This window comes from Mus caroli, chromosome 7, assembly GCF_900094665.2.
Source record: "Mus caroli chromosome 7, CAROLI_EIJ_v1.1, whole genome shotgun sequence".
NCBI lineage: Eukaryota > Metazoa > Chordata > Mammalia > Rodentia > Muridae > Mus > Mus caroli.
Genome location: NC_034576.1, coordinates 76,771,579 through 76,795,921, shown reverse-complemented (window position 1 = coordinate 76,795,921; position 24,343 = coordinate 76,771,579). Strand labels below are relative to the sequence as shown.

Here is a 24,343-nt window from a genome sequence, read left to right as displayed (position 1 = left end):
TTAAGTTCAGACACCACCATTCTAGAGCCCTCTGATATCACAGGAGTCACATATACCAACTCGGGTTCTCATGTCTGCCTAAATCTTCATTAGCTACAGAGACACTGCAGTGGCTCCAAAGGGGAGGAAAAATTTACTGGTGCAATTTGGTCCTAGCTTGCTTTCTATTGCTGTAATAAACACCATAGCCAGAAGCAACCTGGGGAAGAAAAGGGTTTATTTGGCTTACACGGATCACAGTCTGTCACTGAGGGAACCTGAAGGCAGGAGCTGAAGCAGAGGCCATGGAGGAACACTGTTTGCAGGCTTGCCTGCTTTGTTTTCTTATTCAGTGCATGGTCACATTGCATGGGTGTGACACCACCTACCTATAATGGGCTAGGCCCACCCACATCAATCACTAAACAAGAAAATGTCCCACAGACTTGCCTACAGGGCAACCTGATAGAGACTTTATTTTGCAATCAAGGCTCCCTCTTTGCAGATGACTCTAGCTTGTGTCAAGTTGACAAGAAACTTTCCATTAAGAAAACCCTGAGCAGCCTGAGATATGCTTTCTTTCTGCGCTACCCGCTGGGAGTAAGTGGCACAATATTCATAATAGCTATTCATTTACTTTTTTATTTTTCTTGTATTATCTTATTTTTATTACCTTTATTACTTATTATTTATATTGTTTTTATTATTCACCCAATTATTCAAATGCATCTATTTACCGTGGGTTTCCAACAGGTGGACCAGCCCCACTGTGTTACGCTCTTCTCCTTGTGCCAAAGCTGAGATAAAAATGACTTGAGTGACTTTACCTGGAAAAGGAGGGTAGAAAAGGAGGTAACCGTGGCCTGCACCCCAATAGTAAACATAAAAGTTCTCACTCTAAGTGGATGTAAAGACCTGGCACTAGAAATGTGAGGTTTGCAAAAACATTTTTTTTTTCCCATCAGCACAACAGCAGGGAGTTGGGTAAATCAGTGATAGTCTGCAATCCTGGTAGGAGCCTTACCCCATTACCGTTCTGGAAAGGAGAATATTTGTAGACTTGGAAAGGACCCAACATGTAGAAGGGACAAAGATGGCTTACTCTCCATTTTCAGATGATTATAAAGTCTATCTACCAATGGAAAAATATTGGGAGGATGACCATCAAAATGGTACCAGATAGTTTTAATTGATAAGACTATATTTTACAACATTGAAACCTTTGAATATCTATACATATAGATTACTTTTATAATGCTGTTAATTCCTATTAATTAACAGCACTAATTGATAAATGCCCAAAGTAGAAAAAAAAAACCCCACTCTTGAAAAGGAAACACACGCCATAATTGTCTCCCTCCCTAGTCTGTGGGAACAATCATTCTCCCACCCCACCCTACCCCCATCATCATCATGGTTCCCTGTGGAGCAGGTCTCCTCCTGGCCCCTCTGTTTGTGTTGATACACAGAGGCATCTTTGTCTTTTTTTTCTGCTTCATGGGAAAGAGAAAGACATAGATGTGGAGATGCCCTAGATGAAAAACACTAAACCGTCTTCAAATTACAACATGCTGGTGTTTCTGGGAAGCTGTGATAGCTTGAAAACTTCTACTTCCATAGATATAATGATACAGATTGTTTTTTTTTTCTTTTATCATGGGAAGTGTAGACAGATGTATTATCACGTCCCCTGCCTTCAGTGGTCAAGCAACTGGATAGTTAGATAGACATGAAATACCAACAAATTAAAGAGCTTCCTGTTGGAAAATGGTGGACCCATTCCTCAGGTAGTTGCCCAGCAAAATGACATTTGCCAAGCACCTCCAGTGTTCTGAGCTCCCAGACCATACCAAGGAAGGTTCCCCCACATCAGGGCTCAAAAGGAAGTGGGTGTTTGCCCTCATCTTTATAGTTACTGTAGAGGCTCTACATCTCTAATACATATTAAGGACTCTAGGCAGAGCCTATAACATCAGGGCAAGAGAAATGCCTTGGTCAGTATAGCACTTGCCTCACAAGAATGAGGAGCTGTGTTCAGATATCCTGAGCCCATGTAAGAAGATAGGTTCAATTTGCATACCAGTAATTTCAAGAATGGTAGCCCAGGAGGTAGAGATATGTATATCCATGGTACCACCAGACTAGCTGCTAGCCAAGTGGTTCTCAACTTATGGGCTGTGACCCCCTTTGGAGTCAAATGATGCTTTCACAGATATGGTATATCAGTTCTCCTGCATATCAGATATCTACATTAAGATTCATTTAAAATAGCAAGATTACACTTACGGAGTAGCAACAAAAATAATCTTATGGTTGGGGAGGGGGTATCATAACACAAGGAAATATAGTTAAAAGCTGCGGCATTAGGAAGGTGGAACACTACCGACCTAGTCAGTGTGGAAAGGTTTCAGGCCAATCAAACATCTCGAACAAATCAGAATATCGCAAACAAAATTTGGAAGGTGCCTGAGGTCCAGCACCCAAGGATAGGTAGAATGATGGACATGAAATACCAACAAGTTAGAAAGCCTTCTTCTGGAAAGAGGTGGAACCATTCTGCAGGTAGTTATACAACAAGCTGGCATTTCTTGGGCACCTCCGGTGTTCTGAGCCCCCAGGCAGATGCTATGCAAAAAGGATGTCCTTCATAATAATCTCAAGGGCAGAACATTGTAAAAGAATAAGTTATTTCTGAACGTTATAGGATGATTGGAGATAAAACCACAACTTAGGTATCATAAGGTGATCCCTCACCACTCTGAAGTTGATCCAGAGTTTGTCTGTCTGCTTCAGGAAAAGCAGGTACCATCAGGAATGGGGATTTTTCCATTTCTATGCCTATAAGCCAGAGCAAGAGATAACTTTCTCATCATGGCCCATTACATGCATACATATGCATAGATATAGCTGAAACAAAAACTTCATGGAAAAATACCTTTAATATGTGTAACACATTCTGATATCTTCTATTCTGCTCCAAGCTTTCTGGAAAGTTGGTCATGACCCAGCATATTGATTCTATTGCCCATTATGGGTCACAAATCAGTTTGGAAAACCCTGTGCTGAGAGGATATGACACTATCTCATCTTTTAATTAAAAGCGGCTTAGCTGAGAAGTCTTGGCATCTGGCCTAATTCCATCTCCTCCAGCACCCAGTAAGATTAACAGTCATTATTTTTAATGCAAGGCCAATGAATAAATCAGATACCATGACACTGCCAACCCTCATGGTGCCCCATGTGGATAATGGGAATACAATGGGGACACTGAAATTGAGTGTGACATGATCTGTGATGGAGCCTGCACTGGTGTAACAGTGACTTGGGGAAGGGCCACCTAAGTTTGCCTTGAGATTCAGGCTTGATGTCCTGAGCAGAGACTAAGTAAGTGTTATGAAGATGTACAGGAAGAAGAAAGAGTGATGTAGACAAGAGAACTTACAAGTATAAGGCTTTCATGCTGCAGAGATCCCATTGAGGCAAGCGGGGTGAGACAGGGGCAGCCACATTGGGCTGGTAAAGGTGGTGAGCTAGGAACTTGATGAGAAAGGTGTCCTGCCCCATGGGTATCTTTGACCTTTATCTTTAAGGCAAGTAGAAGCTGCTATTAGGTACCAAAAGAAGGACAAGCTCCACTGTGTATTTCAGAAAGGGATGCTGTCTAGGGACCAAATGAGGTACAGTCAATTAGAATTAAGAGAAGGGTTTGCATTGAGATGGTGGAGCTGAAAATTAATGAAGAAGGGCCTTCATGGCTTGGTCTCTGAATTGAAGTTCAGTTAGCTCTCTACCTCTGCAAGTCTCAAAAAGACGAGTTAAAACAAAAACATCTTATTTTTCATTTTCATTAAAAGAATAAAAACTAGAGTGTCTATACTGAAAATGTTCACACCGGCTTTTCACGTCACTGCTTCTTAAGCAGTAATAGTGTGAGCTACTTGGTATAGTATTTACATTGTATTGTGCATCTCAGATAATCCAGGAATAGTTTGAAGTATGCAGGAGTATGGGTTGAGATAAGCAGATGAGCTCAGGGGCAGGTGGGGAGAAGTATGAGCCATGGCTGGGCTGTTCTAGAGTAACAAAAGAAATGTTCTGTGTCTGCATCCTATGTGGCTTTTGAGCTACTGGAAACATAGCTTGTATGGACTGTTCCATTTAACTTGTATTGGTTTTCATTTAAGTAGCAATATGTGGGCCAGTGGCTGTCATACTCAGCAGGGATGTATAAGGGCCAGATGTTGATACATCGGGGCAGAAAGAAATAGGTGAGCATGGAAGACCACACTAGGGCAAGGGTGGGGCAGAGAAAAATGCCAGAGTTCAGAAATTAAGGTAGCATTGGTTTCCTGTGTTACTTTAGAAACTGAGAAGAACTAGCAGATAGAGCAGAAATCTCAGTGGTGCTGGCCACTGTGGACTGAGAACTTCCCTAACAACCCTACAGCAGAAGTAAGTTTGCAGTTGGTGGTATCAGTACGAGCTGAGGGGCAAGGAAAGCAGAGCAAAGAAGTTGAGGATGACGGGTCAAGGAAGTGGCTCAATTGTTAGACTGCTTACCTAGCATGCTTGAAGCTTTGATGTCCAGTAACATATAAGAGCAGGCACAATGGTGTAGTTTCAGAAAGAAGACGGCAGGAGGATCAGAAGTTCAAGGTCAACCACATCTACTTATGAAGCCTGGGCTATATGAGAGCACCTTTAAAAAAGAAAATGAGGCTAGCAGCCAGAGTGAAGCTAACCTGATTGGTGGGAGTGCCCAGGCTGGGTAAAGAAAGTGGCAAAGAGATAATTAGAATTAGAAGAACCTGATGGGGCATGACTTCGGGCACCAGCTGTATATAGGAAACAGTGAGAGATGACTTGGGAGCTTTGCCCATAGCTGTTGTATCTGATTTTAAGATCTCAGAGCTGCTGAGATTTGACAAACCCAGAGGCATGGCTGACCAGAGAGAAACAGGGTGAACTGCCTCAGCGTTGAGAGCAAGTTGTTTAAAGGCCAGAGTGTGGTAACACATGTCCAGTTCATGTCATCCAGGACACTAACAGAAGTGGAACAGGGAAGGAGGCCTCAGAGTTGGAGGAGGGTCACCGAAGAAGGAACTGGTTGCTCCCTCAGCAGAATTCCTGACACAATGGAGTCACAGATTGGAAAAGATGTCCATTAAGCCACCTCCCCATCTCTGTAGCCAGCCAAGTAGATTTGAGCAAAGAGCAAACAGACCCAGATGAAGTTGAGATTTAAATTTGAGTTCTGTGATTCTGGGAAGCCCTGAATGGACCAACAGAACAGAGGGTCTCCAAGGTACTGAGCAAAACAGGCTGGACTCCATCACGAAGTCTCTGCCCACAAACTACCATGCTTAGTCTGACAGCGAAACTGCTAAGCAAACAGCACTGGACAGCCCTTCCTATGCATCAGTCTGTGTCTGCAGGGTCATCCCTGGGCATCCTGTCCTTGGGGGTTTAGGTCTTGTCTTTTGAATCACAAATGACTCTGGAAAGATATATGTTAGAAACCTGAGGCAGATCTTTATGGGTTGGTGGAGCGCCAGCTCTGAGCATCGTCTGGAATAGAGCACAGTATACAGGCAAGTAAAAACCCATCAGCTCATGCCTTATTAGAAAACATAAGCATAGTGCACTCAAGGACCCCATGTGTGCAGGAGCAGGATTTAATGTAGAGAAGCTGGGAGGACTTCCTCATTCACTGTGTTCTGTTTCATCCACAAAGAGTTGTTAGGCTCCAGAGGCTCCTCCTGCTGTCTGCGTGTGCAGACTCCACATCTCTTACTCGGCCTAAGGTGATATTACACTGACCACAGACCCCTCTGCAGCCAGGTATACCTCGGTGTGAGCTCTTCTCAGCCAGTCCTGTCCGGGTGGCCTTTGGCAGGCTATGTAAGCTCTGGAAACTTTCAGACTTTATAACAAAGGGCTCAGGAATGAAGAGAAGAGGCAGTAGCTCCTGACTTCTCAAAATTAAGAAAAGTGACTGGCAGGTGTCCCTGGAAAGCACCTGCTGATGTCAACAGTCCCAGTTTCTTTCTTGGCGTGGTGGAAGGAGAGAAATGCATCAATCTTTTCAGGAGAATACAGCTTTCGACATTCCCCTCTCGCTGGAGCTGGCTGTAACAGTAATTGCTCCAGGTTGAATAGAGAGTCCAGGGTAAATTCAAGTCTTGGCAGGTAAGCTGAAGAGGAACCATTATCTTTCTAAATGTAAATGACACAGTCATTTTCAGCCTCCCTTTTGTCCTGTAAAGGAACGTGGATTTATTTTTCTTACAAAAGCCTTTCAATTTACCTTTTAAGTTAAGACCAAAGAATATGAATAGGGTTTGCCTTTTCAAACATGGGAGTGAAGGAAAAAGCTAAGATACAGCCCTGAGGGTTAATCTCTGTTAATAGATTTTAGGAAAACAGAGACTGTCTCCTTAAGCAGCATAGCATTTTTTTTTGCTCACACACAGTGTATGTGTGTGCTTGTTTACAGATATATATTACATATAGATACCTAAGTATATATGTATATATGTACATGTACATATGTGTGTGCATGCATGTGAGCTACAGTATAAAGAACATTTAATCATTTTAATATTTTTTGAGATAGCAAGCAGTAGTAAGCTTGCCACATAGCCTGCCAGCACATGGCTGAGCCCTATTGAGACATGTTTAACACACAAGATTTTGCCCAGGAAACACAAAGGGAAGGGAGACACTTTTCCAGACTCTGAGGAAGAGAGGAATCTCCAGAACACATTTTCTAACAAAATATCCCACCAACATCAGCCTGCCTCCTCATTCCTTCCTGGATAAGAGTCTAGCAGAGCGAAAGTGCTCAAACAAGAAGAGACACTGATGGATACCTGGTCCCCCATCTAGAGGCACACAATTGTCCTCCAAAATAGGCTAGCTCTTCAGAGATGACACACCAAGTCTTGACTTGAGAGGTTCTCTGAAATACATTTATTCCTTTGGAGATGTTCATTAGCCAAAGAGATTTAGGCCAAAACCCTAAAAAATAGGGTCAGAACCTGGTTTGGTGAGTACTCTCTAACCACACTTTCTCAATAAATAAATAAAAATAGCTCTACAATAAAGCATAATCTGGGGTCTGGGGAGATGGCTTAGTCCTTTTACCATCTGAGGACCTGAGTTTTGATCCCTGGCTCCTGTGTAAAAGGCAGACTTGCTGGCACTTGAGAGGCAGAGACAGGCTGATCTCTGGGTCTTACTGGCATGCCCCCCAATCGCAACTTTCAGGTACAGTGAGAAACTCTGTGTCAAAAGGAATAAATAAAATGAAGAAAGGTTGAGAAAGCCACTCAATGTTGACCCCTGTCCTTCATGTCCACTTGCACTTAGTCACAGGCAAGAGTACATACACGTGGAGAAAGCCTACATACATATATACCCATTTTATAACGAGGCTGAGATTCAGTGAGGTTGTGGAACTTGACCGAACTCCTACAGTTCCCAAGTGGTAGAGTTGCAAGAGAGGTTTCCTCCTTCCAGATATGAGTTCCTTGACTGAAGAGAAAGGTGACAAGGACAACAGATGACTAAGTGTCTCTTCCTGTGACAAGTATCTGCCAGTGCTGCAGAGAGGCACGGTGCCAGATACCGGAGGGAGAAGCTGGTGTGCAAATCAGGCTCCCAGTTTCTCCAAGCCTGGAGGAAGCACCCAGGGAGCTGGGGGGATCTGCAGTCCTATAGGAGGAACAACAATATGAGCTAACCGTACCCCCAGAGCTCGTGTCTCTAGCTGCATATGTATTGGCCATCAGTGGAAAGAGAGGCCCATTGGTCGTGCAGACCTTATATGCCTCAGTACAGGGGAACGCCAGGGCCAAGACGTGGGAGAGGGTGGGTGGGGGAGTGGGTGTGGGAGGGTGTGGGGGACTTTTGGGATAGCATTGGAAATGTAAATGAAATAAATACCTAATAATGAAAGAAAAATAATAAATTTTAAAAGGCCTCCGTTAAAAAAAAAAAAAAAGCACAGAGGAGGAAAAACGCTAGAGCCGGCAAAGATCAGAGCTCCTTCCTGGGTGTTCCTCTCTCTTCATGCTTCAAAACAGAGCTTCCTCAAGCTTAGTGGGAGGTAAATAAACTGTTCTCTGTAACCCTGGAAATCCCAGACAAGAAGTCCAAAAATCCTCTTCAATTAATAAACTTTGAATTAGAAGGAAAGTAGATGATGAGGTTTAAGAGAGGTTGTGAGTCATGAAGAGAGTCATAATGCATTGAGCTGCATCCCCTGGAGATGGGGGGTGGTTAGCTGGTCAGTTACTACTAGTAGAGAAATCTCCCATGGTGTCTGGGTAAGTCAGCATCTTGTATGGACAGCTTGTTTTTGAGTTTTTGTTGTTGTTTTTCTATGTAGTTTAATGGAGTCGTAAATATATCCAGATGAATGGCTGGTGTGAAAAATTTGTCAGAAGTCTAGGAATCTGACCAGTGACTGCTCAGGAGAGTTCCAGAATAGTGAAGACTTCCAGACAAAAGGATGCCCTTCAGATCTGCATCTGTGTAGACATAAATTTAAAGTCTGATGGTAGCTTTGGGAGAGATGTGCAAGCCAACAAAAGGGAAGAGTTTAATTTGACAAAAAGGAAAGCTGATGTTTTATGAAGAAATAGAAAGGAAGTCTCATGAAGGTTATTCTTTGGATACTAAGCCTAGCGTTTAGTCTAAAATCTCACCTTAAGTTCTGGTATAAGATAAACGTGTTAGCAGAAGTTCTGGCCATGTGAATAGGTGTCTTGCTAAAACATAGAGGCAGTGTCAGTCCCATCTTATAGGGGGGCACTGAGAGAGGGGGGGAGCTGCCCTGGCATTTTCAGCTCCTTAAATTAAAAAACAAAAAAACAAAACAAAACAACAACAACAAACTGTCATCTCTATAACCAATGTTCTCAAAGATCTGGAGTAAAGCATGAAAAACTTTGATGGACACTAGCTTTCTAAATACTTGAAGGTTTTCTCTAGTTCTGTCAGGAACATCATTGTCTACTAGGGGACCCTAAAGATAAGATAAAACCGACACCTTTAGACAACAGAGCATGAGTGCCTTACTTAAAGACAACTGAATATTAATATATAATACATAATAAAACTTTCTCATTCAGATGATCATGAAGGAGTTAGTTACATAGTGAGTTTGACCTTGAACAAATACTAACTGATGGCTCATTTATACTCCAGATGTCCTGGGATGTGATAAAGTTATATTCTGATCTACCAAACTTGCCATTGTGTCCAGGAACCCATGAGTCATGGAGTAAGGAACACCTAACTCTTTGTCCCTCCCTGTGGATGAATTTTTCAACAGGATGTCCTTAGAGCAGGGTGCCCATCTATACCGGGGCTTCACTGCTACATGAATAGTAGCTAGGGCAGAGGCTAATGACCTCAAGATTGGTCACAATAGGTAGAAAGAGCATTTGGCATCTAATCACAAAATAAAACCACAAGAAGCAGAAAAGGTGAGTGGATTTATGCTGCCCCATTGTGCCCGAGAATAGGTCAAATCAGTGCCATTTAGCCACAGATCCATCCACATGTGCATCAGTTGCCATGGAAATCCCTCCACATTGGAGTGGGGAGAGCATGTTCCAGCTCAGCCTGGGGTGGGGGATTGGGGAGTGGGGGAGACGAAAGCTCCTGAGAAGTCTCCATGCCACTGAGATCGAGGCAGGTATTTTTCCACTTTGCAGGAGCAAAATCTGCACCAGGAGCAGAGAACAGCTTGTAGGGGATTCTGAGCTTACAATATTTATTAAATCAAGCTGCTTGAGGAGTTTAATGAGGATTCCAATAAAATCCATCTTGCGGGGTTTCTCTCTGGGGTAACAAGCAACAGACTTAGGAGAAGAACCAAGACACCAAGACCTAGGAGCCAGCGCTCAACCAGCTGCTCAGTACCAAGACTAGAACGGGACCCAGCGATCTATCCAGGCATGTCTTAAAATAGGGAAGTGCTGAAACCTCCTCCATCCACTGCTTTCTGGTCCCTAGCTTGTCACCCCTCCTCAGCACAGTACTGCAGTATTATCTAAATATCTGAAAGACTTGTGCTTCTGGCCCCTGTGGATGGACTTTGCAGATCTCTGAACCCCTAAAATGTGTACTTGACACGGAGAATCCATTGGTTTTTCTGGACAAAGGATCAAATTCTCAGAAATGCCTTCAGTGAAAGGTGAAGTTTGATCCAGGATGGAGCCTGGAAAGAACACTCCAGGGAGCTGGTAGGCTAGTCCTACAGTCTCAGGATTGTCCCCTCTAATTGCAGCCATCATGCCTCACAATGCCTCACAATTGGGGTCTGTCACTGAAGGTATCGGTACCAGATTCTAGCCACAGGGAATGCTAGGATTCATAAACAATGAATTTTTATTAATAACTTATTCATTTTCCCCCATAAAGCTCCTTAAAACAGACCAGAACCATCTGGGATTCTTTTTTTCAGTGCTGAGGATCAAACCTAAGGCTTCTAGTTCATTTTCAAAATTCAAATGACGGTGGCTGGAACACTGTCTAAGTTGGTTAAGGTGCTAGCCATGCAAGCAGGATCTGATTCTGACATTAAAACAAATAAGTAAACAAACACAGCATTGCAGTCCCAGTGCTGGAGAAGCAGCAGGAACAGGCAAGTCTCTGGAGGTCCCTGGGCAGCCAACACAACTAAATTGGCAAGTTCCAAGACAGTCAGAATCTATGTCTCATTTTTTAAAAAATGGATAGTTCCAGTCATACAACACAGATGACTGACCTCTGGTTTCCACATGCACACATAAACATGCACAGAAAATGCTGATGACTGAGGCCAGGATGGTGGCTAGCACCAAAGTACCTGTAATCCACGTACACTAGATGCTGAAAAGAGAGATTCACATGAGCCCATGAATTTAAGACCAGACTACACAACATAATACCTATATTTTAAAACAGAGAAAAACATAATAGCTGAGCTGTATCTCAAACACTGGGATTTTTTTTGGCCATCGGTTGTTAGTCTAAGGAGGGTCAAATAGCCCTTGCTGGAAGGGATGAGAGCAGGCAAATAAACCGGCAGATTGCCGTACACTTGAGTTAAGAGTGGGGACCGTTTTCATCTCGCCTCATGTTTCCGATAACAACTGTGGGTATCTGGTGCCAGCCCCGCATGGAAAGAATGCACACCAGTCTAAGAGCTGGACAAATAGTAACCATGAGAATGTTTGTCGCATTTCTCATTTCAAACTATAAATGTCCGTTTTTGCGCTCACACAGTATAACCCATTCCCATTCTACTTCTGATCCCAGGTCCCTCCAGTTGGCAGCTCACACAGCCCCTGCAAACCCCATGCAAAAGGGTTATGAGCAGAGCCCCGTGCCTCTTTGGCATTCCCTCTAGGAGGCCGACTAATACTAATACGCCTTCAGAAATGACTTTATCCCTTCTCAGAATAATGACATCTGTCAATTATCTTGTGTTTACAGTTACCAGGTAAATACATAGCATCCTAAATACTTTTCACATATTAACTTAGGCAGCATCAGGCACAGAGGGCTCAATGATTTTGTCTGGATAATGAAGACAGAGATGGGATTTGTGTTCCTGTGGTTTGAACCATAGAGCCACGTGACCCAGCATAGTCTCAAAGCAGTCCGTAAACAGCTGCACAGCCAGGGACAGAAATGCCTTTCTCTGTAGTGAATTCTCTCCCAGAGCCAGAGTTTGAAATGATCTCTTCCCTCTGACAGGTTTCATCCCCCCACCTCTCATCTTCGGGGCTGGCATTGACTCCACCTGTCTGTTCTGGAGCACCTTCTGCGGGGAACAAGGCGCCTGTGTCCTCTACGACAATGTGGTCTACAGATACCTGTACGTCAGCATCGCCATTGCGCTCAAGTCCTTCGCCTTCATCCTCTACACCACCACGTGGCAGTGCCTGCGGAAAAACTATAAACGCTACATCAAAAACCACGAGGGCGGGCTGAGCACCAGTGAGTTCTTTGCCTCTACTCTGACCCTAGACAATCTGGGGAGGGACCCTGTGCCCGCACACCAGACACATAGGACAAAATTTATCTATAACCTGGAAGACCATGAATGGTGTGAAAACATGGAATCCGTTTTATAGTGACTACAAGAGGGCTGAACTCTGTATTTGTGAACAAAGAGTCATTTTTCTTAAAAAAAAAAAAAAAAGAAAGAAAGAAAGAAAGAAAGAAAGAAAGAAAGAAAGAAAGAAAAGAAAGAAGGAAAGAAAGAAAGAAAAAGAGGTTTTGAAAACAGACATGCACACACTCACACACACACATACACACATGCATACACATAAGACCTTTGTCCTTTTTCTAAAACTCAGAGCCAGTCAGGATTCAGAATAAAGAGAGAAGGGGATGGCCCTGGAGGACATACACACTGCTGGGCTCAGAATCTGCTTGGAAGGCACATCATGGTTTTCACGATGCCGACAGCTACAAGCAAGAGGCACTGCCAAATTCAGGGAACACTTGTGGCCAGCTTGGAGGATGGACATCTCTGGATATGCATACACATACAAAACTTAAAAGGCATTAAAAATGAGTCTACTAAAATCACAAGTTCAAGTTGAAAAACATTACCAGATTAAGCACTAGAGACACCCTCTCCCTCCAGTGGGGTGGGGGGAATACAGGTTGGAGGGATGGGAACCCCACTCCTCTTTCCAACTTTTGCAATATGGGTCACTGTGTAGACCACTCACTCAGTCTATGTGTGGTTCAAGCCCCCAGAGTTCTCTAAGAGATGCTGACGGGTTATCCGGACTGGAGTCTGTGGTCGGCACCTCTCACCAGCTCCATTTCCATGTTCAAGACTGAGGGCCCAAAGGGGGAGCTGGGTGGGGAGCATCTACCTCCCCACCTCCTAACACCTCCTCCCTACCAGCCCCACAGTGTGACCTCAGGAAGCTGTGGGCCTCACCTGGCTATGACTGACCTGCTCAGAGCCGGTGAGCGCCAATATAGCCCATGTCATTTGCTTACATTTGCCAAACATTTTGCCATTTTTTTCAAAAACAACAACAAAAAATATAAAGCGTACGAATTTCCAACTGTTGTATGTATAATCCTCTAATACTATTTTTAACTGCTTCTAGAATCTGTGTTAACCCTTTAGTCACTAACAAAGCTTTTACTTCTCTCCTTTTTTTAATGCACCAAAAATATAAAGTGATTCAAGGGATGCAATTAATCTCTTGTAATTTTTATTGTTACTCTGATACCGTGAAAACAAACAAACAAACAAAAAAACAAAAACACAATGTGGTATAAGAAAAAGATACTCCGGAAAGAGTGTGAATGCATCTTTAAAATAATCACATCTGAGATAACGGGATAATGTGACAAGCTGCAAATCTGCCTTCTGGCTTTATCCCCTGTTATGATGTTACTGTCACAAGAAGCCCTTTTATAGTCACGCTTCAGGTCCAATGGGCATTCCTTTTAGCCTGTGAAGGAGACTCACTCAAATGTGGGTTTATGTGGATGGGAGCTGTGCTCCTGGGGATAGGAGAGAGAGGGTGTGTGGCTCCTGCCTACGACTGTTTTGTGAGCTGTGATACCTGTCATCATAAACCCACAAGCTCTTAAGTGATCACTGTCCAGTCCATGAAAATGTTAGTGACAGGTCCCAGCTCAGTCCTGAACTCTGTGCATTGAAAGTGGCTGAACCTCAAAGCATTGCCTTGCCATTTGGGATAAGAGTCATATGGGTGTTGGGGGAGGGGGGATCTCTTGCATCAACACACTTAAGACAGTATGGCCTCTCTCTCATCAGAGGATGGGTCAGATGGGAGCATATACATCCATAGCAAAGGGTCCAGTCAGCTCACCCTTCATACCTCTTTATTGACCTTTTTTGTAGACATACATAGGGTACCAAAGTTGACCACAAAGGATGCTTGGTTTCATTTTCCACCTTAAACATCCACTTACAGTACACCTGAAGCAATGAAAGAATAAGGCCAGAAGAGTAAAGACATGGATGTTGTGCCATATTTTCTTTTTACAGATATTATAAGTGGGGAAGTCTAGGTAATAGCCTCAAAGTAGAGAAGACATCAAGCAAAGACAACCGAGAAAATGTCTGTGTGGCACTGTGGCCATGGTTGGCCACCTCATTCAGGGTGCTTCTAAAACAGCCCTCCCATCTGTCTACCAGGAGTTAGCCTATCCTTGTTGATGAACACAGGGTGCTCATCAGTATCGTAACTAGGAAGCGGGGAACAGTTCTCCAACTGGTTTGTAAGGTGATGTTCTGTCGCTCTGAAGGCTTTGATCATGCTCCAAACAGATTTTGGTTCAGTCTTGTTTTGAAAATGAATGACTAATGGGTGACCGCCCTCTCTGTTGTGTGTCTTTGCAAACGGAGGCCCTGGGATGTACTCTGTTTCATGACATGATTTGATTTTTTGGGAAAAAAAATAATGATTTTTAAGCTCTTTGTATCTTGGATTTTTTTTCCTTTAAAATGTTCTTAAAGATAGCAATGGAACCCAACTCCAGGGCTCAGTTTTTATCAACAGTTATTTATAAATTTAAAATCTCCCTGTGGCAAAATGATTTCCATGAGTGTTGTGCTCTTTTTCAATTTTTCAATTTTTCTCATGTATGTCAAAAAAGAAAATCCAATCTACTTTTCACTGTGCATCCAAGACTAGATCCAGCCCCTTGGTTGTCTGCTTGGTTTTGAGTGGTATTCTAGATGAAAACTGTACTGGTAAGGTCTCCCTTGAACATACAGAAAACAAACCCGGGATGGATGGAGAAGAAGTATGAAAGGAATGCTGGAGTGCTCTCTTCTGCAGTCACCTCCTCCACCATCTTAGTTGAGTGCACCCAAGGATGGATGTAAAGGTCTCTGCTGCAACCTTAGGCAGACCTTTGTAACTTATACTTGTAGGCCAAGCAGGTTTGATGCTTTGTACCTGTGCTCCTTCCCACATTGTGGCAAATGGGCTTTTCTTCCCTCTGCTGAGGTTCTGTGCTGTCAGGGAACACATGCGCCTCTGTTACTCACTTCCCACCCCCACAAGAGAAGCCACCAAGCTCTGACAACCTGGGGGTAATAACAAAGCCATGGGATGCCCAGACTTTTCTCACAGCTAAGAAAGAGCAAAAGAATCCATCTTTTTCTATTCCCCTAAGGAGCCTTCTGCTAGTGCTTAACAGCAAAATAATAAAGGCAGCCAAGAGTTCCTGAGGAGCTATTTGAGAGTTAGCATCTTCCAAGCAGGAGGGAGGGTGTGCTTCTTGCTAACAATCCTTTCTTTTTCTCTACTTCACAGTGGGTTAGCTGCTCTGGGGATGGTGACCTTTCAAGGAGAGGTGTTGTGGTATCTGTCCATTTGGATCCCCAGATCCAGAAATGCCCTGGAGTTTCTCCTCACACTATAGAAAGGCTTGTAGGCCTGAGGCAGCCTACAAGAATGTCCTACACAAGGACACCCACCCAGTGACCTACTATCACTAGAAAGTAGTCATGCTGCCCCTGGGGAATTTTCCTAAGATTCTGAGGTGATTTTACTAGTTGGTCCTCTCCAGTACCTTCCAATGGAGACATTCCAAAGGAACCCAGAAAGTGTAAGTATGGTTTTGGGCTCACAGAAGAATGCTCTGAGGAGACATGGTGGTTGGTCAGCCATCAGTCTGCCCATCTGGCTTTCTTACAATGTGCTGTTTCTGGTCCTGGGGAAGAGTGGTTTCCATATCAACTAGGGCTTGCCAACCATGGGATGTGTCGTAAGATCTCCATGAGAGTCTTGAAAACAGTATTCATTATTATGAAATAATATCAGTATGTAGAAATCAACTGTCTGATCTCACAGTCAAAAAAAAACCAAAAAAACAAAAAACAACAAAGGAAAGGAAAGGAAAAGGGACGCTGGCAGAACAAGCTGCCCTTGATGTTTATTGGAACCCTGCTGTCTTTTAGCTGTGTGTTTGGTTTGGTTATGGTGAGCAAGGAGACCCAAGTGTGCAGCTTCTCACTCTAGCAGATGGAAGATATTTATTTCCTGACTTTTGCTGTTCTTACCTGATTGTTTTGATGCATGGGACAGCCAGCTATCTGGCCAGAAATCAGGGACAGCACCAACCAGTAGGGTTTTCACTGGTCCTCTGGGTTTCTTTCAATACAATTAAGTTTAAAATCTTTAAGTTAAGAATCCAGGTTGAATACCTAAAAGGCACCATGTTTTCCAAGAGAGGGTAATAGTGAAATAAAATCTGGTTTAGGGAATTCCTTTGAGGTCCAAACCCAGCTCTTTTCCTCCTGCCCTTTGTTCCTTCTAATTTGGTGCATTTACCCAATTCTATCCTTCTGAACAAAAACCTAGTTTCATAGACAACTGACTGAAAATGACAGGCTATGGATCCCTGATCCTCTAGAGTATTACTGCTACTCAAGAGCCAGTTAGAAGACATTCTCATTGGCAAGACAAACAAGAAGGTTATTGGTATTGTTCACAAGCCTTTGCTAAGGTCACTTCTTTGTGTTATACCTGGATTCCATCACTCCACTCTGCCTCCTTTGCTCTTCACGAATGTGGAGAACCTCAGCTACTGCCAAGTCATGGTGGGACCAACATGGCTTAGCATACCTTCCCAAAAAAAGAAAGAAAAAGATGGTGCCGTAACTCAGGGCTGTTTGCCTGCCTCAAAAATGAAGACAAGGGTTCCTACTTTTAAGAGGCCACCTCTGATAGCATAATTTTTCATTGTAGTGTTTCTTTTCCTCGAGGATGTAGTGTTTGACAATGACCCAGTCATCCTTGTATCTAAAATGTTGGGCTGGGTGTCATCTAGACTAGGTACATGGCCCCTCTCCTCCAAGAGCTCACAGCTCAGTGAACTGGAACACAACAAATCATCCAACGAACATTCCTATCCAGGTGCTGTCTGGATGTGAGAGATGACTCAGAGCTGACTCACAGTGATAGCAAGCTTTGATCGATAGCTGTAATAATCAAAGAGAGAGAAAAAGAAGGCAGGATTCTCAATACCAAATGACAGTGAGTGTGTCCCAAGTGGGTAGTAAGAAGACAAAGGAAAAACTCACTACTACCACCACTCATAGATAGAACCACCAAAGGAGAGCAACACATTACTCTTGTTTGGGGTTGCCTAGTAAAATACTTGAAGCCTTATAGGTCATCAGACTGTCAAAACTACTTACCCTGATGGTGTTACCCAAGGTCAGCTCAAAACAATAAATGAGCAAATGCCTGGCCTGGGTACCAACAAAGCTTTATTTACAAAGACAGTCAGTGGCTGAAGGGCCAGCCAGGGTGTGCTGAGGCAACACCATCTTAGAGATGCCAACAGTTCAGCACAGGTAGGGCAGATCTCGCACCTAAATCTTGGCCATAGCATTGACTGAGTCATTTCTCCAAAGGGCCCTGGAATAGCTTTCTATCAACGATACCGTCCCTAAACAAAGAAGTCTAATTAAAATATCTCGCTTGTTTCCAAGAAGGGGAAAGTGCTTTTCTGGTGTCAGACTTGATAGTTTAAGGCAACGTTACTTTTCTCTTTGGTGCAATAAAAATTTTGAACTACAGAACCTGTCTTCCCTTCCAGTCTGACATTTGGCATTTCAACTAGACTAATCCCCCCCTCCCAACTTAAGGATGGATACAGAACCATGAAGGAGAAGCATAGGAAATGGGAAAAGAGGAAGGATCCAGTTACTGACTAGAGCTTCAAACCTTTTCCCTCTTCAGCACCTACATAAGACATTGGCATTCTAGAGCTAATCAATCTGTCAGGTAGAATAATTGGTCAGCACTAGTAATAGCTAATAATAACAGTCACTAACATTTATCAGGTGCTTACTTTGAACTAGCTGCTGGGCTGAGCTGATTACCTGCATTAACACATTGAATCTTAGCACTAACCCTGTGAGGCAGGAACTATTGCTACTTGTATTTGACAGGGGAGGAAAATGAAACTTGGAAGCATTCGGAATTGGCTCAAGGTCATGAGAAGAGATGAGATTCAAACCCAAGCCTGAGTCCAAAGTGCCTGTTAGCAACCATAATTAGATGCTCCCTCCCTACCAAGCAAAATAGTAGGGAGCCTTCCCTGCCTCCAGGGAATGCCTAACCTCAAAATCTCTAGCACAAATGACCCAGAGGCCACACATTCTTCATGTGTCCCCAGGGATGGTAAGCAGGACACAATGGCAGCTGTCATCTAGACACAGTATTGGCTATCCCTCCTTTAGCCCTGTTCTTTATCCCTGATTTCAGTAGTCCATTTATACAAAATGTCCCACCGAAGATAGGCAGGTAAAAGGAAACAGAATGAAATGTATCAGGAGTCCTAGAGACTGTTCTCAGTACCAGACAGGAGCTCACATCCCCTATCTCCTATGAGATATCATAACACCCATCTCATATATCCCTGATCCAGGGGCTTCAAACTTGCTAAATATTGACTCTGTCTTTCTTTCCAGATCGCAGGCTTTGAGGAGCTGAGTATCTAGACATTTACATTTTTATAATAACAACTCAAGTCGACAATCAGGGGTTGATCATAATCATACAGTTTGAATATTTTTCCATAAGGTTGAAGTGATTATTATTTTTGCTATGAGCAAATGGTATAATGTAGCCAATTTTCTGGAGATATGACATTCTGTAGGCTGGAATTTTTGCTGTTTCCTTACTGGTTTTCTTAAGATCATGCTAATCAAATGGAAGGTGGCTCTTGTGGAGATAAATTTGGCCTGAAAGTTTGATTTACAATCTGAGGCCATAAAATGAAGCAGAACTGGGCAATTCAGGGAGCTCACTGTAAGGAGTGAAACTAAAACAGCTTGAGCTGAATCCAGCAGCTCAAAGGGACAAGGGCTTGGGAGTTCTTGTTTATTAAGCCCGCAAGCTTTATGCCAGGTCTGAGAATGCAGTATCCCAGTTGACCCCAGCAGCCCTTTTATTCATTCCCTGACAGGTAAGTCATCCCCCCACCCCCTTTATAGATCAGACAAGAAGAGCCTAGAAAGTTCATTTCCCAAGGTCACTAGCTAGTAAAGTCATCAAAAGTCAGTATGAAGTCTCCATAATGCCTAAATTGGAGCTCTTTCCAGCCCAGAACACAACCTCCTGAGTGGGAACATGGAAGCCAACAGAACATCCGTATGTGGTAGGGAAGAGATGGGAGTGTCCCACTACTACTGAGAGTCAATAGTTTCTCAGAGAAATGAGCCCAAACTACAAGACCTCTGCAAAATGTTGCCTGCCAACATAGGACCCATAAAATTCGAAAAGCTGTTCCACTCTAGCAGTTACCAGTAGAGACCTTTCTAGGCCTTCCTCCTTCAATCTTAGACATATCAAATCCTTCCCAGCCAGTTGGACTGAGTAAGAAGCAACTTCAGCTCTCATTTTTGCCCTGTCCCCAAAGAGTGGTGCTAACCCATATGCAAATTTCCTTCATCCCATCCCTCTGGCATCTCTGTGGAGAGATGGCATTCTGACGTGCTTCTTTGTTTGTTTGTTTGTTTTGTTTTGTTTTGTTTTGTTTTAAATCATCTGGGGAATTCTCTGATAAGTTCTCCCAAGACTCTAAGAACATGAGACTTCCAAAAAGTCAAATACAGAACATGAGTTTCTTCCTCTCTAGCTTCTAAATGCCAAGGAAATTCTCTTGCCTTTTAAACTGCCAGGTCAAAGTCAAAAGAGGACAGATCAATAACCAGGGATTATTGTGGTATCCCCAAACCTGTTGCTCAACAAGAATTAGCTTTGCATGGCGTACAGATTATCATGTGGATGAGTTAAAATGTTAAGGCTTTTTATATAAAACCACAGTATCATTTATAGAGGTGTGACCTGGGCTCAGACCTGGTTCCAGCCAAGATATTGTTTGACTTACCATGCAGTGACTGTCTGTGGATGAATGGACAGTAAACTGGTCCTGAATTCTAAAGGAGAAAGCATGGCAATGATTCAAATGGTTTTCCCTGGCACGCAGCCTCCTCTTTGATAAAGACATAGAGTGACACTTGGACACAAGATCTATTACTGGTGACTTGTGTAAAAGATAGATAAATAAAGGTTTGGGGTACAACCTTTGGGGTATAACTTATCCCCCAAATGAGTATTAATATGATACTGATAAATTAGCTTCGAAAGAGCCAGGCTTCATAGAGGTCCTTGGGCTTAGAATCTGTTCTTTTGAGGGTGAGATGGAGAAGAAGCTAACGCTTTACTGCTGTGACTTCTGCTCATCCCTTTGGCTGGAAATCCATGCGGCTGTGATGTAAGTCTAATAGAGAGTAGGAAATGCAGAAAAGACCCATTTCTTTTTTCCTTTTGGCTCTTCTTCCCTCCTTCCCCTCTAGGCACAGAGTATCAAGACATTGAGACAGAGAAAACCTGCCCTGAGTCACAGTCACCTTCAGAAGACTCCTTTGTGCGAAGCTGAGGGCTGCTCTCTTACAGCAGAGCCCACCACCATCACCATCACCACCTCCACCACTACCATCACCACCATTCACAGACCTCGAGGCCTGACAGCCCTGTGCTGCCTGGGATCCCAAGGGTTCCTATGTGGATTAACCTATCGATATGTGGTCCTTTGAGGCTTCAAGCACAGGCCTGTGACGAGGACTAAGGAGGTGGCACGTGGTCAGCTGCCCTCCAGAGTGGGCTTCGGTCCTAAAATGCAAGGTTGAAACTGATGTGCAAATTTCCTTCGGCCTACCCCTCTTCTCGCTTCTGTGGGGATGGCTTTCTGACATGCTTTAGAAAACCCCCTCTGGGGATGCTTCTCTGACCAAACACTCTTAACCGTTCCAAAGAAATCAGCAGAGGCTGAGCTTTAACAGAAGGGTGTAAAAATCCGGATTCCCAGCAGAGAAGAGGGAGAAAAGCACAGACTTCATAGATTCTGCGTGTGGTAGTCTGTATTTTTGCAGCTTCTATTTTCCAGATGAGCAGTTTAGAGATACATGATATAAAGTATATACTGTACATTTGCTGAAATTATATTAAAAGCACTATTTTAATTCTTCCCCTGTCTCATGCTGTCATCTCTGTTACGCCTCCTGTGTCTCTGAGTGGAACGAGCCGAACCGGAGTGTGCCTTCTAGCTGTGTGTATTCTGTATTTATGGGCTTTGACATGATCAAAAGAGCACAGGCTCTGGAGTCAAACCAGACCCAAACCCAATCTTCCTGGAAGCGCTGGCTACTGATACGATGCTGGTTGATTCTGGTTGATCTGGCATGACAGAGCCTCAGTGTCATCTGCAAAGTGGGAACAATCATGGCTGCTTTAAAACAACTGCCTTGAGACTTCACTGGAAGTGCATGTGAAGGCGACAAATTCAGTGTTCTGCATAAAAACTGTCATTGTTGCTTCTACAACCTGAAGCTGTACCTGATACATGATGGTCAATGGATGCTTAGTATATAAACAAGTCTTGAGCAGCTAGCCCTGGGCCCCGTGGCCTGCAGGGATCTGACTTAATTCTCTTTCATCTACCACAATCCCAGCACTCACTTCCCTTTCTCTGGATCCACATGTCTTACCATGGGCAGAGCTGCAGCTGCCTTCTTCTATCCTACCAAGCCTCTTCCCAATAAGCTGGCTTCATTTCCATATCCTTACCACTTCACTGGCTGGACTCCAACCTCCATGGGCAGGCTGGGCAGGTCAATCTTGCCACTAGCCTGCACCTTAAGAATGCTTCTGTCCCATTGTGCAATCACACTGGAGCTCTGGAGACAGATGCTTCCAGATCCAGTCTATGTATTGTTATCCAGGCAAGTGCCTCCACTAGATGTTTCTTTCGCCTCTCCTGTGGGGCTAGCTCTGAATACTTACTCACTTTCTTCATGCCCACTGCTGCCTGGATCTGACCTCCATCTTGGTTATCTTTTGCTGTTGAGCTCACCCAAGAATCAAAGCTTATCAAGCCAGCATGCTCTGAAGATGGTACCCGTCTCATCCTTGCTTTATCTTTTCTGCTCTGTACCTTAGGGAAAATATGAGCTCATCCTTCCTTCAAGGCCTGATCACAGAGCAGGGGGTCCCCTGGACTCCTCTTTAGCTTGCCCCAGTTATTTATGTGATTGGTTTTTATCTTTGTGAGGCAACATGATTTATTCTTTCTGGCATAAAAGCCCCAAGAAAATGCAATTTCAACCGCCTCTGTCCTGACACAAAAAGATACTGAATCAGCTGAAAAAGTGGTTAGTGTTTCCTTCCTAAGGGAGCTGGTTTCACCTCTGGAAAGTCAGTAGATGCAGAAGAAGTCAGAGAGCTCTCTGTTCCTTGAGATGTCAGCACATGTGGTCCCCCAGGGTGTTGCTGTTTGGTTCATTTGTTGATTGGGGTTTTGATGTTATTGTTTTGGTGGTACTCTTGTGAACTTACAGAAAGAATTTCCTTCCCTTCATTTAATCTTTTAAACCACTGTTTTTTATTTGTAGTCAGGATACTAACACTTTGCAAGTTAACAATCCACAAGAGATCTAGTCACGGGGGTTGTCCAGTCACAGGGGTTGACCAAATTATTCAGAGAAGAGAGATGGCAGACCCCAAAGATCTTCTGCATGTCCTATCAGAATGGATGACTGTGGTCTAGAACCAAATATACATTCATCCATCATGAGGTTCAATTTCACCTTTGCCCCAGTCTCTTGTGTGCTAGTCGCACATGTAGCGTTTCATTCAAGTAGATTCAAAGCAGCTTCATTCTTTGGCTTCTACTGAATTCATAGCCACTTGTGCAGCAATTCTGTCAAAGTTGTTTGTTTTCTTTTTTACTTAAAGAATTTCTATAAAACTGCTTCTGTAGCACTTATTCTTGTCTACAGTTAATATGTAGGCATAGACTGGCTTCCTTTCTGGGATATCTTTGAAAATGCCATAACCTCCCTAGGTATCTCCAACCATGGAATCTCCAGGAGTGTATTCATCAGAGGCCATTTGAATTCTTCTGTATTCTTCATATGATAATTAAGAAGTGAAATAAGAAAACCCCTAAGAACACAAAGATGAAGTGACAAATGCAAGGGTTCCTATGTCCAACACACAGCACAGCCCCATGGCCTTGACCTTGATGTGCCCCAAGTCCTCATCTATGAAGGGGAGGAAGAATTGCCCTGTGAAGTTTCTCTATTCCACCGCAGCAAGGACCTACAAGCTCAAAGTCTTCCCAGTGACACAGGAGTGGAGACACTCTACATTTAGACTTCACACTGCTCCACTTAGCATCTTTCTATCCTATTCTTCATGTTTTGGGGGAATTATTCTGCACTGAGCAAACTACACTGCCATACAGAAATCAAGGTTCAAAGTTGGTTAACAAGGAGGAGGAGCAGAAGCAGGAGGAAGAGGAGGCAAAGAATGACCCAAAGAAATGTCAATTACTATTCCTATTTCTAAAATCATCATTATCTACCTCTTCAAGTTGTATACAAGCGATGTTATATAACAAAATGCTGCTGACTAAGGGGATATTCCTGCAAACCCAGACACTGGAAATAAGAGTTTACTTACAGCGCAACTATGCCTGGAAGCATGACTTTTGAAGGAGCAATTATTGGAAGGCATTTTCTCAGAATATATCAGTGGATCGATCTTAGGGAGAAAAAAATCACCCAGAAAACTACTCAAGAGAAGAGATACAAAATGAGATTCATGCAAGATTGAGGAAGGGCCTTAATGAATACCTAGAGCTTTTCACCCTGAGTGGTCTCACACTGTACATGGTATGCTGCACTTCCTGGAAATGTGTACCCTTGATGGTTAATTAATTCTGTTTGGATGTATCTCATCATTAAAGACTGGGTAAAGCATCAACAACGCTCTATAGCATTCTCTGCATAGAGTAGGGATCCTGCACTGGGAGAGATGGGATGCTCAGTGGAAAGTGCAGGTGATGGGTTGGTCTCTTGGCTCAGAAGTTTACGGCTTTCTCAGGTTAGCAAGCCAGGTTTTACTCAGTACCTTAGTCTCTGTGTGGCTATGAGGTGGCAGCGTACTTGATGGAGACATCGTGAGAAGTTGAGCCATGTGTGGCCACAGTGTCCCCTATGGGGATCAAGATGTAAGAAACTTCATGGTAGTCAGACAGTGGTGGTGCACGTCTTTAATCCCAGCACTTGGGAGGCAGAGGCAGGTGGATTTCTGAGTTCAGGCCAGCCTGGTCTACAGAGTGAGTTCCAGGACAGCCAGGGCTACACAGAGAAACCCTGTCTCGAAAAACAAAAACAGAAAGAAAGAAAGAAAGAAAGAAAGAAAGAAAGAAAGAAAGAAAGAAAGAAAGAAAGAAAGAAAGGAAGGAAGGAAGGAAGGAAGGAAGGAAGGAA

General features: G+C 43.5%; 1 protein-coding gene across 2 annotated transcripts in view; it reads left to right on the top strand.

Moving 5' to 3' along the window:
• Slco3a1 (solute carrier organic anion transporter family member 3A1) overlaps window positions 1–21,036 on the top strand; it is a 283,764-nt gene extending 262,728 nt beyond the window's left edge. The window contains exons 10-11 of one of the 2 annotated variants that reach the window (XM_021167572.1): window positions 11,734–11,976; window positions 20,366–21,036. In XM_021167572.1, coding sequence (XP_021023231.1) covers window positions 11,734–11,976; window positions 20,366–20,448 — 326 coding nt within the window. In that variant the 3' untranslated portion in view covers window positions 20,449–21,036. Of the gene's footprint in view, window positions 1–11,733; window positions 14,581–20,365 lie in introns of those variants that run through there. The other variant, XM_021167570.2, reaches the window with a different exon arrangement.
• Window positions 21,037–24,343: the final 3,307 nt, after the last annotated feature.